Source organism: Pseudogymnoascus verrucosus (assembly GCF_001662655.1).
Source record: "Pseudogymnoascus verrucosus strain UAMH 10579 unplaced genomic scaffold scaffold_74, whole genome shotgun sequence".
NCBI classification, from domain to species: domain Eukaryota; kingdom Fungi; phylum Ascomycota; class Leotiomycetes; order Thelebolales; family Thelebolaceae; genus Pseudogymnoascus; species Pseudogymnoascus verrucosus.
In genome coordinates this window covers 89,428-106,705 of record NW_017263725.1, presented here as the reverse complement: position 1 = coordinate 106,705, position 17,278 = coordinate 89,428, and the positions used below count along the sequence as shown (strand labels likewise).

The window sequence follows — 17,278 nt, the reverse complement described above, 5'->3', positions numbered from 1 at the left end:
TCAAAAGTCAAGTCTTAAGTCTTAATAATGAATTTAATAATATTCAGTACAGCCCATCACGCAGCCTTTTAATATATGCTACATGCTCATCTATCCTGCAGTACACGGCCGGTAGCCGCCTAAAAAAGAAATACTCCCGTCATCCTCCTCCACCCTACGTAACAATCACTCATTTGAACTGGTCCTCCGTAACACCAGCACCCATAGCACTCGTACTCGACACACCACCCTGCACCATCTTCAGCAACTCATCCGCATAGTTCGCACCCGACCACTTCTGATGCTTAACCACATCCACACCACCATCCATCTCCGGCTCCTGGACCAACTCGCCGTACGCACGCATGCCCTGCTGGCTGTACGCGCTGCTGAACTTATCCGAGATAAGAGCAGTGGTGTGCAGACCAGCCAGGGTGATGAACTGCCAGCAGTAACCGAGGCTAGCAAGACGCTTGATGTACGTCTCCTGCTCAGCGCGCGGCATCGCAGTCTTCCAGTTGAACGACGGCGACAAGTTGTACGCGAGCTTCTGCTGGGGGTACACGGCGTGGACGCCCTTAGCGAAGGCCTCAGCCTGCTTGTAGTCTGGCAGCTTCGACTCCATCCAGATGGCGTCGGCGTATGGGGCGTAGGCGAGAGCGCGGTTGATGCCGCACTCGATGCCGCCCTGCATGCGGTAGTAACCCTCGCGGGTTCTTGGGTTGTCCCAGTCCCAGAAGACGTCCTTGCCGACGATGGCGCGGGCGATGGCGCGGGCCTCGGTGTTGCTCTTGCCCTTGGACTCCTGGGTGAACTTGGCGATGAGGGACTTGGCGTTTGCGCGCTGGGTGGCGGTGATGGCGGCGGCGACGGCCTCGGCGAAGGTCTTGAGACCGGCCTTGGCGTTCCAGTCATCCTCGATGGCTTGGAGCTCGCCGCCGGTCTTGCCGGCCTCTAGGGCCTTGATGAGGAGCTCGTTGACGGGCTGGAGGTTGGGGTTGGTCGTGCCGAGGATGAAGGCGTGGTCGCGGGGGTCGATGGTGGTGGTGATCAGGGTGGCGGCCTCGGCGTCAGTGCGGGCAATGGCGAGGAGATCAGTGCCCATGATATCGGCCTGGGCTCTGATGGCAACGAGACGGTTGATGTGCTCGCTGATTGGGACCAGGACCTTACCGGCCATGTGGCCGCACTTCTTGGTACCAGGGGCCTGGTCCTCAATGTGGATACCAGCAGCACCCTTCTCAATGAAGAGCTTGGTGAGCTTCATGACGGCGGTCAAACCACCGTGTCCGGTATCGGCATCAGCAACGATTGGGCGGAGGTAATCGATGTTGGCCACGCCAGCGCGGTTAGCCTTGGGGGTTGTAGAGCGCTCCTCGCGCTGCTTGCGGTCGTGGAAAAGTTGTGCCATGAAGAGCTGGTTCACTTTGTTGGGGACGGTGGTCTAGGTTTGTTAGCCATGATCCTGCTGCTGCTGTTATCATATAGGGCAACTCACGTATGGGTAATCAGCCAAATCTGGGCCGGGCTCGTCGCTCGCCGAGGCGGTCGAAGATGATTGCCATCCAGAGACGTAGACGGTATCAAGGTACTTCGCCATCTGGGTCAACATCGTTGGCTCGAGGCAGCCGTATGTGTAACTCGCATCTCCCTCCTAAGAATCACATGTCAGCGCTACATTCTCACCACCACCACACTGCCACAAAAAAAATACAACATACCTTGAATCTTTGCTCCAGGATGTTCCAGAGCTTCTTCGACTGGTTGTTGCTGGGGTAGTTGATTTGGATTGTGCCCCTCTTCGAAACGATCTGCTCGGCAGTGAACGGCCTCTTGGTCTGCCTCCATCTCGAATCCGACCACCACTGCTTAACAGCGGCAACCTCAGCAGCAAAAGCCGCGTCCTCCTTCGCCAGATCCGCAGGCGGCGCCGCCATCTTGTTCGAAGCCATAATTGAGGTTTTTGGGGTCGCGTGAGTCACGGGTATAGGTGGTATATATGATGTCAGAGGTATGAGATGCGGCTATTGTATTCCAGGGCGAGATGAGGAATACGAGTGAATATAAATTTCTACAAGCAAACGGTAGAAACAACAAAGGGTTCGATCTGGGCAATCGAGTAAATATATAATACAGTAGAAAGTCCCTGCGAGGGGGCAGGGCCTCGTGGTATATATGACTCCTTGAGCCGTGAAAATGCCCCACGACCGGCACGAGGCGAAAACAGTTCCAGAACTGGCTCGGGAAGGGTCGGCCAAAGTACCTCGTTCTTGCGCTCTCCCGACACTTCAGAGGGCGAAACCTCACATATTTCCTGCTGAGCTCAGCAAGGTTCACGCCGATACACCAATGGCATTCGTTGAATTCCCCAGAATTTGGGGTTTCGTGGCGTTACCACCAAGGTCGGCGGTCGAAACTTACCTCGGACATTCTAAAGTCTCTACCGAAAACAGTCTAGTTCTCTTATCGATTATTTCCGGGCCAAGGGACATGGTTTTGGAGAAGTGCGCGGCCTCTGATTGGCTAGGTTGTTGACCATGACGTTCTCAGCGACCCCAAAATTCCTTGCATGTGAAGGAAAACCGCTTACCTAAGCAACGAGGCTGACGTGCCCAAGCCTCCCCCACCACCAAATTTCGACATTTCGACAGCGCTATCTCCAATTGAAACAAACCTCGGCACAGGAGGCTGAGCATCGAGTCGAGAGCGTGGCCAGACGCGAAAGCAGGTGAGGAGTCCACATGAAATCGGTACCTGAACATGGGCCCGTGAGTATCTTGGGCTTCTTGGGTGTGTATGGCACACGCCGACTGTCGCTCCGTTTCTACCCGGGTGACTGCGTGGTGAGCGTGGTGAGTGCGTAGCTCGGAAGTACCCCGAGGGATTTGGAGATGGGGGGTTGTTGTGCATCATGATGATGGCTTCGAGAAGCGTACAGGAGTCAGAGTAGCCAGTGATCGTTGGAGCAGAGTTGGGGTAGGAGTTGGGGGTTTGGAGACAGACGTTTGCATGGGTCCCTATGGGGTCACGGTATTGGGGTTTATACAGTAGCTCCCACTGGTGGCGTTCTATAATATACTCTCCATATAGAGTAGTCAGTTTGCCTCGGGAATTGTTTGCGAACTGGGGCTTGTCAAGCTGGTACAGGCGGGGTTGATAGTTTTACGTTGTGTTGTGGAATTTTGAATATAATAATTATTTTTTAATATCTCTCTTCTAGTAATTTATTGTGGAGTTGAAACCTTCAAATTGAGTAGATATAACAATGCCTTAGAAGAGGCATATTTATTTATTTATAGTATTTTATATTCAAGTTTAACTGTATATTTTCATACGTACTTAGAGTATGTGTATATACAATAAATAGTTGGTGATATAATATAATATCACTAAAATAAAATACGTGTATGACATACAATTTCACCACCCCCGATTTCTCTGTTGACTCATTTTCCCAGCGGTTGCTCTGAGAAATATCTTCCATGCGGCATTTTATTATTTTATGATACTATAGCTTTCAATGACCGACGGCGTAGAAGCCACAAATGAGAATTGTTCATTATCTATCAACCCCTCTCCGGCGCATCCGCATCAAGCAGAAGCATCTAGCAACGCAGTTGTCCATCTAACCCCTCATCCTATTATCATATACAACCCCTCCCCCTCCACCTCCTCACAATTTACTCTGCACACACAACCCAATCCCAACCAAACTCAACGTCATCCCAATCCACGTATCCCTACTAATCACCTTCCCCTCCACATACCAATCCCCAATAACCGTAAACAAAAACGCCAGCGAATTCGTAATCGGCACCGTAAGACTCAATTCTGTCATGCATCCATTAGCCCTCATCCCTAATCCCTCACCCGGAACCCCTCCGAACTCACCAGCCTGCCCAATCAACAAAAAGAACCACACGCTCCCCGTCAAATTCACCACCAACGGCACCGCATACCGCCAATTCCTCAACAAATCCGTAATCCCAAAAAACGCGCCATACACCGCGCTCCGGATCCGACTCCCCTTCACCGCCGCCGTCTCGAGAATCGGGTGCGCGGGAGGCTTATGCGAGCGCGCGGCCGCGCGGATGAAGGGCGTTGTGAAGCCCCAGGCCAGTCCGATTAGGAGGAAGCCTAGGATGTAGTTCCCGATGGGCGGTGCGGGGGCGGGGAGGGAGGGGGTGGTGTCAGCCATTTTGTGGTGTTTGGGGTGGTGGTGGTGTTGAGGGGTTGGGGTGGTTGTCGTGGTGGGTGGTGGTGGTTTGTGGTTCGGGGAGGCTCCGAGACATAGAGCTGGGCTGGAGCTGCTGTTGGTGGTCGTTATCGTTATCGCAGCGGCTGGGTCAGCTTTCCCCACATTTGGGGTGTTGGGAGCTTGGATGCTATGGACGTTGTATGGCGTGAGCTCGTGAGGAGTATGGGATGTGTCATAGGGCAAAGAGGGGTATATGCGAATTTACAATTTACACCATTATTTCATCAATCGCCTTTTAATCATCAAGTTTGGATGTATTTGTATGTATATGCGATTCAATGTTCTCGAAATGAGGAGTCGTGACACCTATTTAATTCGCCATAAGGGCCACTAAGTCAAATCCGGCACTTTGGCGGAGTGGTTAACGCGATGCCCTGCTATTTCCACAGGAAGTATTTAGGCATTTCCTTCGGGAGCGAGTGTTCGAATCACTCAGGTGTCGTTTTTTTTGCATTTTTGCCAGCTGGATCGTATGACCGTGTGGAGTTAGCTACTATAATTATTACTCTATCGAGCACCACTAATTTGAAACTAAGCGAAATATGCTGGCTTCCTATTCCTTTTTTGGACGGGAGAAATATGGGGGTCTGGATTTGATATTTGTAACTCTACGAACACTGCTAATGGGACTAAATACTGGATGAAACAGCTATCAATACGAAGTACATACTTATTTCTGTAGTATAGAACCCTTACAATTACGACAAACTCAGCTCCAAACAAACCTGACATGTGAATCCCACAGCATGTGAGAGGCAGCGTGACCATCCCACCTCCCACCCATCCCCCTTTCCGCCCCGCCCCGCCATTAAGTGGGCAGTCACCAACTCACCCGCTGCCCCGCGTTTCTCCATGAGACCGCAAGAAAATGCCTCGGGATCTCTAGCCACCCGACGGTGCGTCACCTACATCACCCTCACGCAGTGCAGGCATTGGTTCGTTGGACCACGGCGTTCGGCAATGGGGTTGATCTACCGGCAGCTTCCAGAGTCTATATACAATGGATATCTTCATGCGTTTTAAAATGCACCCTCTACCCTACGACCGGCTTCGCCTTCGAATTTCTTGGCGGCCTATCTGAGACTCTATCCCGTCCTTATATCACTATTCTCCTCCTCCACCGCTCTATGTGCGAAATTGAACGACCGCAGCGACGTTGCTCAAGAGTGCTTTGTTAGGCCTTTCCGTATGAGCCATTGAGTGCATTGTCAATGGGGAGCTGGACATATACATTTCCAACAACGATGATGTGAAAAATCCCAGTCAACACGACTAGGCATCACCATTGGAAATGTGTGTTTTATAAGTCCAACTCCCGGACAAAGCGAGGTGACAGGACACCAGCGCCTCCAGCTGAGCTGCCATGCACTTTAAGAAACCCAACAGAAAGACCTGACAAGAACTCAAGGACATCGCCGCCTAGGCCGGCTTCGACATGTACACACAACACATTTACAGGGAGGCCTTAAGCGCCTTCTGCATCCTCCTCTCAACAGCCTCCATGTACTGCTTGGTGGTGACGTAGCTCTCACGGCTGGTCTGTCCGCACGCAAGCGCCAAATCCTTGGTCATGATGCCATCAACATCGACGGTGTCGATACAGGCCTTCTCGAGGGCCTCAGCGAAGCTGACAACCTCGGGGGTGTTGTCGAGGGTTCCACGCTGGATGAGACCACGGGTCCATGCGAAGATGGAGGCGATGGGGTTAGTGGAGGTCTCGTTACCCTTCTGGTGCTCGCGGTAATGGCGGGTGACGGTGCCGTGGGCGGCCTCGGACTCGAAGCTCTTTCCGTCGGGGGTGATGAGGACGGAGGTCATTAGGCCGAGAGAGCCGAAGCCCTGGGCCACGATGTCGGACTGAACATCTCCGTCGTAGTCTGAAAAAAAATTAGTAAGTGGGCTCTTTGTGCGGGAGTGGGTGGACAAACTCTTGAGGGCCATGATGTATCCTCCGCTGGACTTCATCATCTGGGCGACCATGTCGTCGATGAGTCTGTGCTCGTACCAGATCTTCTTGGCCTCGAACTCCTTGGCATAGGTGGTATCATAGATCTCCTGGAAGATGTCCTTGAAACGGCCATCATACTTCTTTAGGATGGTGTTCTTGGTGGACATGTACAGGGGAAGGCTCTTGGAGAGGGCAAGCTTGAAAGAAGCGTGTGCAAATCCGGCGATAGACTCATCGGTGTTGTACTGGGTCTGGGCGACACCACCACCGTTGAAGTTGTAGACCTCAATCTCCTCTGGCTTTCCTCCCTCGGGAGTGAAGACCATGGAGAGCTTACCCTTGCCCTTGATCACGGTATCCTTAGCACGGTATTGGTCACCGAAGGCATGGCGGCCGATGATGATGGGCTTCTTCCATCCCGGAACTAAACGTGGGATTCTTGGGATGACGATGGGCTCACGGAAAACGGTTCCTCCAAGAGCATTGCGGATGGTGCCGTTGGGCGACAGCCACACTATGGTAAGTTAGTAAATTATATGTCACATGTAGATTGTGATGCCTACTCTGCTTAAGCTTGAACTCCTCCACACGAGCCTCATCTGGGGTGATGGTGGCACACTTGACACCGACAGAGTACTTCTTGATAGCCTCGGCGGCATCGATGGTAACCTGGTCGTTGGTCTCGTCACGGTACTCGAGTCCCAGATCGTAGTACTTGAGGTCGATATCGAGGTATGGGTGGATGAACTTGTCCTTGATATCCTGCCAGATGATCCGGGTCATCTCATCACCATCCAACTCCACCACCGGGTTCTTGACCTTGATCTTCTGGAATCCCACCGTCATGGTTGAGTATTGTAGTTGAGTGAAGCGCGCGAATGCGGATTTCTTGTTGTATGCGAGGATAGACGCCCTGGAGGCTTGGGAAACGGGTCGAGTAGCGAGTGAGGAGAGGGACCGCGAGAGAACTGTTCGTGAGGGGCTCATGATGGCGGTAGGAGAGGGGAAGAATTTCCAGAGACGTTAATGCAGTGTTCGGAGTAACACTTACGCGCCGTCGGTGGTTGGCCGAGCGCAAAGTGGGATTGCCTCGGGAGTTCGGGTCCCGCGCTAGGTTACCCGCGGGGAAATGCGCGGTCGAGAGGGTGTGAGAGAGGGCTTAGGCAGGTATGAAACCCAAGGGGGAAGGCAGAGACGACAGTTGAGGTCTTGGACTGAAAGCGGAGTTAGTACTCCGTTGCGTGCTTTGTGGGGTAATGCGGAATTGCAGCGAGGCAGCGACGCAGCGAGAGAAGATGATGATGCCTTTCCGACTCTAAACCACGTACCAGGAAGTTATTTTGTATGTGAGCTCTCAGCCTCTTTTCGCTGTTTCTGTCGCCGATATCGTAACTAATAGTGGGGTAAGGCAGTTGAATCGATGGAGAAGATAATGATGGAGTGGAGAACAAGTGGAGGTTTTGTAGTGTCGTCGTCAATCGGCTGAGACCCTAGGCTCCTTCCTTCGGTCCGTTTCAATTGTATATATGGAAGGCTGGGGATCAGTTGGAGGTTGCAATCCCAATACAGCAGCTTGTTCAGCCTGTTATCCCGTTCATCCGGGTGGGCGCCAAGCTGGATTCTATGGTTTTTGAGTGTATAATATAATATGTAGATGTATAATTCGACGAATCCATCGATTTATGCTGTACACCATGGATATTGGTGTGCCAAGCACGTGCCTTTGGCTTCGGGCCGCATTTCGGACGGAGAAATTATTGTCCCAGTTGAGCCAAGTATGATCCAGTATAACAAGATCTTGTACGCTTGGCCAGTATAAAACATGGCTTGGTGCTCAATATTTGAAGCTGAACCAGTGTAACAAGATCTTGTAGGCTCGGCCAGTATAAAACATGCTTCGTGCTCAATAATTCAATATCATTTGTCTCATCTAGCTTCATTGTTTGCTGCCATGACATCACAATATAGCATCTTGATCTCCATACCGAAGAAAAACAGTATAAACATGCTTGGAGCTCAATATTCGAAGTTGAATCACTATAGTAATATCTTTACACTCTTGGTCACTATAAACATGCTTGGTTCCCAATTATCTCAATTCGAACTAGTATAATAAACATGCTTGGTGCTCAATATTCGAAGTTGAACCACCGTAGTAAGATTTTGTACGCTTGGCCATTGTTCTGTTCGGTGCTCAATATCCGATATCATTCATCTCAACTAACCCCATGGCCCCGCTACCACGGCACCAGACTATGGCACATCATGAACTCCTTTCTGAAGAAACCAGCAAATCCCAGAACCCCCCAAGCTATTAGACACACCCCTTCCCTTCCCTCGCGACGCCATAAACCCAAGTAGTAACAAATACACGGCATACCAGCCACTCACAACCCCGACAGTCCCTACTTCTCCACCGCCAACACCTCATCCGCCATATCCACATCCTCATCCCTCTCAGTCTTCTCCCTCCTACTCCCCGTGCTCGCCCTCCCCTCTCCCCTCTTCTTCTTCGCCGCCCTGCTCGCCCCTCCCTTCGGCCTATACCCCCCATCCTCATCCGTCGCCCCACGCTTCCTCTTCCCCCCCGACCCCGTCTTATCCTTCACATACTGATCGCTTATGCTCGCAAAATACTTCAGCCCATCCTCCTCCACGAACTCCACGACATCAGGTCTAGTCGGCGCCGCGATCGCTGCGCGCTTCCCGGCTCCCCTCAACGCACCGGGGCGCGAGACTGCCTTTTCGGCTAAGTCGGCGGGCTCGTCGTCTTGGAGGAAGATCTTGGGCTCGTGTTCGCGGAGCCAGTTGTACACTGAGACTGGGTTCTTGAATTCCAAATCCTTGTCGCTTAGATGTAAGGGCGCGGGCACGAAATTTGGGTTGCTGGTGTACAGCGTCGGTTCGGAGGGGAGGTCCAGGTTCGCGTCGGTGAGCGCGCAGTGCTCGTCGATGCGATCGGCGGATAGATATGCAACTGGCTCTGGCTTGTCGGATCCGATTTCGAGGTCCTTGGCGATGTCGGGTAGTACGCCCGGGACGTTGTAGACGGATGGTGGCACGGTGGTCACTTCGAAGGGGCGATGGGGGACGTTTGCCATCATTGAGGCGAGGGATTTTTGTGGTCGAGGAGCAGCGGATCGCTTGTCTGTCATGGAAGAATGCATGTACGCGTGAAGCTTGTTGTAAGATTCTTGGCCACGAGTCATGCCCTTTTGGTCTGGGGATGCAGCTGGAGTCGGCGGGAAGAGTAGTGGAAGTGGTGCCAGGGAGACGTTCGGTGCTGTGGCGCTCAGATCGATGCGTTGGCCGGAGGGGAGGTTCGGGGAGTTGTTCATGTCGAGGAGGAGCTCGAGGAGGCCACTGGATGGAGTCAGTATGATGCGTGTATATGGAATTGGGTGAGTATATAAGGTCGGACGTACTCATTTTCTAAAGCCAGGCGTCTTGAGGTCTCAGCAGCTTCTTGTTCTTGCTTGTAGAGCGACCTGCTCAGGTTCATCTTCAGGTCGAACTGATGGCGCATCTTGCGATACTTCTTCCTATGATGTCTTTCGTCAGCCAATTATCCCAAAGTGAGCACAAGAATGAACATGATCTTGAAAACAGGATCTATATGGGCAGTGAATCGCCCCGAGAACTGCTCCTGCCATTGCGACATCGAGAATGGTAGAGCGTACTTGTATGATTTGTATGTCTCCTTTGACGCATCATGCTCATTCGCATTGCCCTCATCCATCTTCTTAAGAGGCGGCAACTCGCTTTCCGCCATCGCTGATATATAGTTGAACCCAAAGGTTCCGATCCGCGTAGTTGAAAGTGTGTTGAAGAGTCGTCAGCTCGATCCGTTTGAGTGAATTGAAAGTGTTGGCGCGAGCTTGTCGCGCCTCAAAGTCCCGACCACCACGCTTTCCAAGTCGCTTTTGGGAAAGAATCCACACCTAAGGCAGGAGGTCGGCGAATAGTTGATGCGGATAAGGCTGAGCAAGGGCGGGATTTTTTGCGATTACGGCGGTCGGGAGGGACGTTAGCATGCAAAAAGTGAATTTATTTTGTTACTTTGTGAAAACCACCAAACTTGCTGCACACTCAAGCATTTTCTTGTATTTCACAAGACGTCAATCAACCAATATGTCGTCTACTAAGGAAGTCAAGATTAAGAAGGACAAGTCGGCCAAGAAAAGCAAGTCGGCCGACAAAACCGATGTTCCTGCCGCCGTCGAAACCAGCGAAGATGTTGTACTAGAAGATGCACCCGAAGAGGTGAAGCCAAAGAAGGAGAAGAAAGATAAGAAGGAAAAGAAGGAAAAGAAAGACAAATCCGAAAAGTCCAGCAAGAAGCGCAAGTCCACCACCACCACCGGCGAAGAAGAAGGACCAATCGCCGAGTCCACTCCCAAAAAGTCCAAACGCACCCGCTCAACTGAAGACGATGCTGCTCCAACCAAGAGCGCAAGCCCACAGCCAGAGGCAATGGAAGTCGACACCAACGGCAACGACGAAACCGAGCCTCCCGCAAAGAAGCGCAAGTCAGCAGTCGACGGCGAAGAACTCGAAGTCGACGTAACCAAGCCCCAACCCCCGTCCAAAAAAGACCTCCGTCGCCTCAAGAAGGGCAAATCCCTCTCCAAAGCCAAAACCGTCTCCGACGTCAAACCCGCCCCCGCACCCAAAGCCGACGGCGAAGAAGGCGCTGATGGATCTGGAGCCGAAGACGCCTCTGCCCCGCAGAAACCCGAGCAGGAGAAGCGCTCCGAGCACGGAATCTGGGTGGGTAATTTACCCTGGAGCGTTAGCAAGGAGGACCTAAAGTCCTTCCTCATCAACCAAGGTCCCATGCCTGAAGAAGCCATCACGCGCATCCACATGCCGTCGCCTGATGACAAGAGGTCAGCCAACCAAGTCGAGTCCCGGTTCACCCGCACACAGCACAACAAGGGTTTCGCATACGTTGATTTCTCAACAGCAGAGCACACTCTCGCCGCCGTAGCGCTATCCGAGGAGCTGCTAGGAGGAAGGAGGGTGCTGATTAAGAACAACAAGTCCTTCGAGGGGCGTCCTTTAGTAGCTAAAGACGCCGCAGCGAAGAAAGAAACCAAGGCGCCGAGTAAGCGTATCTTCCTAGGAAACCTGCGCTTTGATACCACAGAGGAGAGTTTGAAAGAGCATTTCGAGCGCTGTGGTCCCATTGAGACGTGTATGGTTGCCACGTTTGAGGATTCCGGGAAATGCAAGGGGTACGCGTGGATCACCTTTGCTGATCTCGAGGCCTCAGCTCGGGCAGTACGTGGATTCGTCCTAGAGGAAGAGGAAAACTCCGACGTGGACACCTCCGATGAGGAAGAGAGCGACCTCGACGAAGACCCAGAAGACTACGCTCTCGCCGCCACCAAGCCAAAGAAGAAGGAGCGCAAGGTCCCCATGAAGCGCGTATATGTCAACATGATCCAGCGCCGCCCGGTGCGCATCGAGTTCGCCGAAGACGCACAGGTGCGGTATAAGAAGCGATATGGCGCGGGAGGCACCAAGAATCCGGTGAATGCGGATGGGGAGACAGAGAAGAAGGAGAAGAAGGAGAAGAAGGAGAAGGTTGTTAGTGGGGTTATTGTGCCGAGTAAGAAGGCGCAGAATATCGAGTATAGGACGGAGTATGCGCCGAGGTTGACGGGGGGGATTGTGGAGAGTAAGGGGACGAAGGTTGCTTTTGATTAGGTTGAATGAATTGATATGGATGGATACCCGAGACCTCGTTTTTTTTTTATGGGAATATTGAATATACTGTGAATTGACTGTGAAGACTGTGTTTTTTTGACGAAACTGGTGACCAGAGGCTATGCTCATACACTGCGAGCCTATTATGTTTAACATGGTAGGATATAACACGGTTGCCAAAGCCTCTAGAGTCGGTATCCTCAAAAATGTTTATGGATATGCGTCCGAACCCATCCGTACTGCCCGAAAGTCCAGAGACGGAATGTGCATCATGACACTGACTACGGTAACTGCAAGTAAAACAAATGCTCTCAATAACCCAGGGCTGTAGATGTAGATGATCAAGGTAATTGCCCAAAAGCATACACAAAATAATACTTTCTGACAGCCTAAACCTCAATATCAATCCTCACCTTCAAGCAGTCCAACCTCCAACACTTGGGCCACACGATTATCGTCATCACAATTCACCCACCCAATCATGAAACCCAGTTGCGAAGGTAAAATATACATATAAATTATCCCTCCCCCCCCAAAAAAAAGTTATAACTCTACCTAAATACCACTTACCCCTAATCCTCCTTCTCCCTACCAATACCCCACCACCCCCCACCCGGCGTACTCAACTCCAACAACTTCTTAAAATCCGGCGTCCCATGCCCCGTAACCGGGTCCCACCCCTCCGTCGCATTCCAGCTCGCAAACGGCACCACAGGCGTCGGAAGCTTGGAGTAGATGTCCTTCCCCGTGCACCCCGTCGATCCGCCGTGCGTGACGTCGTTGAGACCGTAGTGGCCGATGGAGTAGATCCATGGGTTCAGGAAGCCGAGGGGGGGGAGGTGGCGGGATGTGCGAGCATTGTTGAGGAGGGCTACGATGGCGGCGAAGGCGGGTGCGGAGGCGCTGTGGGGGGTGTTAGTTGGGTGTTCTACTGTAAGGGAAAACAGCGGGGGGCGGGGAGGGGAGAGGAGGACATACCTGGTGCCACCGACTAGAATGTCAGGGTTAGTCTTGTTGGCAAGCTCATCAATGACGTGGAACCTATATCCCTGCGCAGCAACATCCGGGAATCCACGCCCGGCGGGGTTGTAGAGGCCCTTCCACCTATCACCCAAGATACGCAGGAACCCCTTCACAGCTTTATCCTGGTACTTAGGCCGCGGGAAGAGATCACTGAATCCCCCCGAGGAGAACGACACAGCGCGCTCGGGCTGGACCTGGTACGTGCCTCCGACGGACGTAACCCACGGACACGCAGCGGGGAAGATGGGCAAGAAACGCGTGGTGTTCTTCCCGTCGTTCGTCTGGCACGCTGATCCGACACCGGTGTCACCCGAGGAGAAAAGGACAGAGACGCCGCGCAGACCGAGCTCGCCGAACATACTGCACACTTTCTTAGCGTACTTGGGGGGGACGGATTGCTCGTTCTCGCCATAGGATGTGGTGATTGTCTGCGGCAGCTTGTCTTTGGGGAGCGAGAGGAGGTAGGTGATGAAATCGAGGTAGGGCTCGTTCTGTCCGGTGGCTTTGTCGGGTTGGTCGAGGTCTGGGACCAGCTCGCCGAGGCCGGAGGTGCTGTAGTAGGTTACGGGGATGTTGTAGGACATGGCTACCGCGTACTGGATGTCCAGGTTTGCCTCGACGTCGTCCTCGGTGGTGTTTTGCGGGTTGTTGGGCCCGTTGACGCCGACGGAGTTGAATGTTGTGCCCTTGGCGTAGGGGGCGTACTTGGCGATGAAGTTATTCAGGTCATTGATCTTGGCGTATTGCTGGAGGTAACCCGCGACGCCGAAGAGGGACTTGCCCTTGGGATCGGCTTGGTAGTCTCCGACGTTGTAGAGGGCCCTGAGGCAGGCGGGGGTGATGGAGGCGTTGCAAGCCTTGACGTCTAGTTCGGTGGATGGGATGGCGGGGGCGGGCTTGTGGTTGGTTGCTGCGACGCCGAAGACGGCGTTCATGGCGCTGATGTCGTGGATTGTGCTGCGCTGGGCCATCATCCTGGAGAAGCGGGTGGTTGGCTGGATGGTGAGGACATGCGGCGCGACGGAGCTTGGGAGAGAGTATTCAAGCGTGCGGATCATCTCCTTGTTGTCCTCATTGTGCTTGTAGACGTAGAACTTGGTTGACAGGAGCTCCTCAGCCTGCGCAACAGTGGCGCGGAAGTTGATCCACTCCCCATCGTTCTTGATCTCGCTCGCTGGCACGTTCGAGCTCGCCAGCCATGTCATGACCGACTCGGTGGAGTCGTCGCGGGGCTTCAGCATGTACTTCAGCTCGGCTCCCGTGAGATGCTGGCCGTACTTGGGGTGGTCTGGGGTCGACACGTCCAAGAGGGTCTGCTCGAAGAGTTCTTGGTTCGGGTGCTCCAATGCAACGCGCAGACTGACAATTGTCTCGGGAGCTGGGGTGCGAACTTGAGTCCATCCCTCGGGAAGCTCGTTCACAGACTCAAAAACCTCAACTGCCGGCTTAGCAAGGGCGCTGCCTACAAGAGACAGCAGCCCGACGACGATTCCTCCAGCGCGCATGATGGCAACTTCTCTGCGCGATTGTTAGTGACGTGTTCTGTGTAATTGACCGGATTGACGGGTGGAATGTCTCAGGACTTACAAATGCTAGAGGATATTCTAACAATGAAGGAAGCAGATGAGAACGCAGAGAAGAAACGAAACGAAACAGAAATGGAGGGGAAGAAGAAAGTGTTCCACCTTATATACAGCCCGGACGATCTTTTGACTTACCTCAGTAACCTTATGCATCTGGATCAATGTCAGTCAAACCCCCCCGGGTCTCTTCGCTTCGTGTCTGTGTCTAGGTAGGGCATCTGGTAATTCCGAAAAGAGCAGGAGGTTAGACATGGTCGGTGATAGCGGAAGGTAAGGTAAACACAGGTTGGTGTAAGGTGAAAGGTGAGTGGTGCAGCCGATGTACAGTAGCACCCCTCAGGGTCCCACTTGCCTTGCCAATCCCAATCCCCACATGGAGATAGATACCAGCAGAGGGAGTACATGAGTAGTACGAGGAGGGCAGGAGCGGAATGTAGGAGATCACCGGTGCGTGCCAGTGTGAAAGTAGGTACTTTATTGTACTGGGAATGCTGATCTCCGTTGGACAGGTCGTTGCGGGGGGTGGTAATGGCGATGAGGATCAACATGGCCTAAATGAGGCTATACACGAGCAACTACGCGTGAAATCCGCCTGTTATTAATGCCGAGTAAAACTGCCTGTTATTAATGCCAACCAAACCTACGATAATCCAACAAGGAACCAGCTTCCAGCTTCCATCTTCGCGAGTAACTCCGCATAATAGACCAGACGAAGGAGGCATGTGCTTGGCTGTGGATAATAGGGAAAATAGGGATAACAGGTCGATAAATGCCCAGTATACGCCCAGCGCCTGCCTAGTAAACGGACATTCCTTGTTAAAGCTTGGTCCCGTGCAGTAGCCCCGCCATCGCGCGCCACCGGGGGCCATCACCTCGCATTAAAGGGCATTAAAGGCACGGGTCGTCGCCTCGCAACTGCCACTTCCGGCAGTAGTCCTAGTTATAGTCCTAGTTATAGTCCTAGTATAGTCTTAGTATAGCTCCAGGCACCTCTGTCGCCGTCGTTGATCGCGCAAGCACTAGGAAATCTTTACTGTTCTAACCATACAAACACACGCTCCAACCACCAAGCCGAGGTGCCGACTGGCTGGTCGCCCTATTACAATATTCTATGTGTTACTATACAGCAAAAACGAGATATATCCATTCGCACTTGCCTCTTGCTACGTAGTATCCTCCCTCCTCCCCTAATACTTGGCGCGAAGCTTACTCGTATGGGGCGATGGATTGCCTTTCCCCATCGTCCGTTGACAAGTCGAGCGCCACAACGGACTTGGCGGTATAGTACAGATCAGCCCTCGTACAGCTGACTCCCGATCGCCACGATCAACAACCCCTTTTCTCATCAAACGCCCTCTGTGGCTGTCAGCATCTCCTTCCAGGTAAAGAATTGCGCAGAACTCACTCGCTGCAACTTCGTGCTCACCAAAGAGCTGCCCTTATACGAGTTCGATCAGTACCTCACACTCCCAAAGCCGCAGCTCAGACGATGCAGGGTGCCTTAAGCTCGTGCTCGTGTGCTGGCCCGATCTACAACGCCGTTTCTCGCCAAGCGCAACACGCTGAGATTACCGTCTCGGAGCACCGCGCCACTACGAGGGTTGAGACATCAACAACCACCAGCAGCCAGGGATGCGCCTTGTCCTCCCCCCTACGCCCCCACGGTTCGGTGCGGCGAGTAAGGTAATACAGTATTGGGACAAAGAATGCGCTTCTCGCCACTTGACTTGCTACTACATAATCCCATAGCTATGCAGTGAGAAGTGCAATACCTGACAAATGCCCGGCGAAGTCGCAATCCCCAAACCCGCCCCGTCGTCCATCTAAACACCACACCACCTTCCTACCTCGTCCCGCCCCGGACCGGACCCCGAATGCACGCACCGGGGTAAGACAAGATGCAAGGCCGAACCAGGCCCAAGGCGGGATGAACGAATGCGGTGTTAGACAAGGTAAGGTGCTGGCTGGGCAACCATGTCATATTTGTGCACAAGGAGTGAGGTAGACGAGGAGAGGGAGGGTGGGAATGTTGGTATATGTAGACTGGAGGCACTGCAGTATCCAAACTGGAGTCCGGACACTGCAGTCTGGATGGATACTCTGTCCATTGGTGTAGGGTAATGGAAGCTAGCTGCGTTTGCGTTTAAATAGAGTTGATGGCGGGCGGGCGTGGATTGCTTGACGCCAAGTTCGTGAATTGCCGCCAAGTTCACGATCCGTTCCCGCGAGCCGCCAAGGAGGACAACTGTTGTTAGTGTAACGGGTTAAGTATATCCACTGTTGCCAATATTCTAGGGATGGGTATGCAAGGTAGCTGTGCGATTCTTGGCTTTTGGAGTGCTGTTGTTAAACTTTTGAATGAATGAATTCCAGATCTCTGTTAATTTCAATGCAATTCCATATACTACATACCTCAATTCCAAATGACCGTAATTGAGCTGCCTTAACATGTAGGCAGGTATAGTAACCATTTCAACCACAGCGAAAGTCACCAGACAAACAGAGGAAAGAAGCAGCGAACACTCGGGCCCCGAACAAGCTTCATTATATATAGTTTCAAGAATAAAGCCTACGTCCATCCCCATTTGTGGTCTGTAAATCCTTCAAGCTTTCAAGCCCGACAGCAACCAGGGTCAACGCCCAATATTGCCCATTTTATAACCTCCCAAGCCCTTCAAGCCTAACAGCAATATAACGCCAACCTCTGATATACCCAGCGTAAACCCGACAGCAATCCGATGATGATGATGACCATCTCCAAAAACGCCTCGCTAA

At 52.6% G+C, this 17,278-nt stretch overlaps 6 protein-coding genes and 1 non-coding gene across 7 annotated transcripts; 2 read left to right on the top strand and 5 right to left on the bottom strand.

The window, feature by feature from the left end:
* Positions 1 to 20: 20 nt before the first annotated feature.
* Positions 21 to 2,781, bottom strand: ICL1 (isocitrate lyase 1). Its single transcript, XM_018279588.2, has 4 exons — positions 2,570 to 2,781; positions 1,701 to 2,502; positions 1,478 to 1,633; positions 21 to 1,423 (listed from the first exon to the last, which is right to left on the bottom strand). The coding sequence occupies exons 2-4, from the start codon at positions 1,929 to 1,931 to the stop codon at positions 170 to 172; spliced, it is 1,641 nt and encodes a 546-aa protein (XP_018125553.1). The 5' UTR covers positions 1,932 to 2,502; positions 2,570 to 2,781; the 3' UTR covers positions 21 to 169.
* A 677-nt stretch (positions 2,782 to 3,458) lies between these two features.
* Positions 3,459 to 4,177, bottom strand: VE01_10182 (uncharacterized protein; the record flags this gene model as incomplete). Its single annotated transcript, XM_018279587.2, has 2 exons — positions 3,459 to 3,810; positions 3,871 to 4,177. The coding sequence occupies 2 exons, from the start codon at positions 4,175 to 4,177 to the stop codon at positions 3,653 to 3,655; spliced, it is 465 nt and encodes a 154-aa protein (XP_018125579.1). The 3' UTR covers positions 3,459 to 3,652.
* A 403-nt stretch (positions 4,178 to 4,580) lies between these two features.
* VE01_10181 lies at positions 4,581 to 4,680 on the top strand (the record flags this gene model as incomplete). The annotated part of the gene is made up of 1 exon: positions 4,581 to 4,680. It is a non-coding gene; the product is annotated as a tRNA-Ser (tRNA).
* A 341-nt stretch (positions 4,681 to 5,021) lies between these two features.
* On the bottom strand, positions 5,022 to 7,890 carry IDP1 (Isocitrate dehydrogenase [NADP], mitochondrial precursor (Oxalosuccinate decarboxylase)). Its single transcript, XM_018279586.2, has 4 exons — positions 7,514 to 7,890; positions 6,749 to 7,399; positions 6,166 to 6,699; positions 5,022 to 6,114 (listed from the first exon to the last, which is right to left on the bottom strand). Exons 2-4 carry the CDS (start codon positions 7,170 to 7,172, stop codon positions 5,690 to 5,692), a joined length of 1,383 nt encoding a protein of 460 aa, XP_018125578.1. The 5' UTR covers positions 7,173 to 7,399; positions 7,514 to 7,890; the 3' UTR covers positions 5,022 to 5,689.
* A 375-nt stretch (positions 7,891 to 8,265) lies between these two features.
* On the bottom strand, positions 8,266 to 10,084 carry VE01_10179 (uncharacterized protein). Its single transcript, XM_059464131.1, has 3 exons — positions 9,866 to 10,084; positions 9,611 to 9,727; positions 8,266 to 9,548 (listed from the first exon to the last, which is right to left on the bottom strand). Exons 1-3 carry the CDS (start codon positions 9,955 to 9,957, stop codon positions 8,591 to 8,593), a joined length of 1,167 nt encoding a protein of 388 aa, XP_059319262.1. The 5' UTR covers positions 9,958 to 10,084; the 3' UTR covers positions 8,266 to 8,590.
* A 187-nt stretch (positions 10,085 to 10,271) lies between these two features.
* Positions 10,272 to 11,929, top strand: VE01_10178 (uncharacterized protein). Its single transcript, XM_018279584.2, has one exon. The coding sequence runs from the start codon at positions 10,317 to 10,319 to the stop codon at positions 11,895 to 11,897; it is 1,581 nt and encodes a 526-aa protein (XP_018125564.1). The 5' UTR covers positions 10,272 to 10,316; the 3' UTR covers positions 11,898 to 11,929.
* A 540-nt stretch (positions 11,930 to 12,469) lies between these two features.
* On the bottom strand, positions 12,470 to 15,461 carry SED4 (vesicle formation at the endoplasmic reticulum; the record flags this gene model as incomplete). The annotated part of the gene is made up of 3 exons (XM_018279583.2): positions 14,508 to 15,461; positions 12,876 to 14,438; positions 12,470 to 12,800 (listed from the first exon to the last, which is right to left on the bottom strand). Exons 2-3 carry the CDS (start codon positions 14,423 to 14,425, stop codon positions 12,470 to 12,472), a joined length of 1,881 nt encoding a protein of 626 aa, XP_018125560.1. The 5' UTR covers positions 14,426 to 14,438; positions 14,508 to 15,461.
* Positions 15,462 to 17,278: the final 1,817 nt, after the last annotated feature.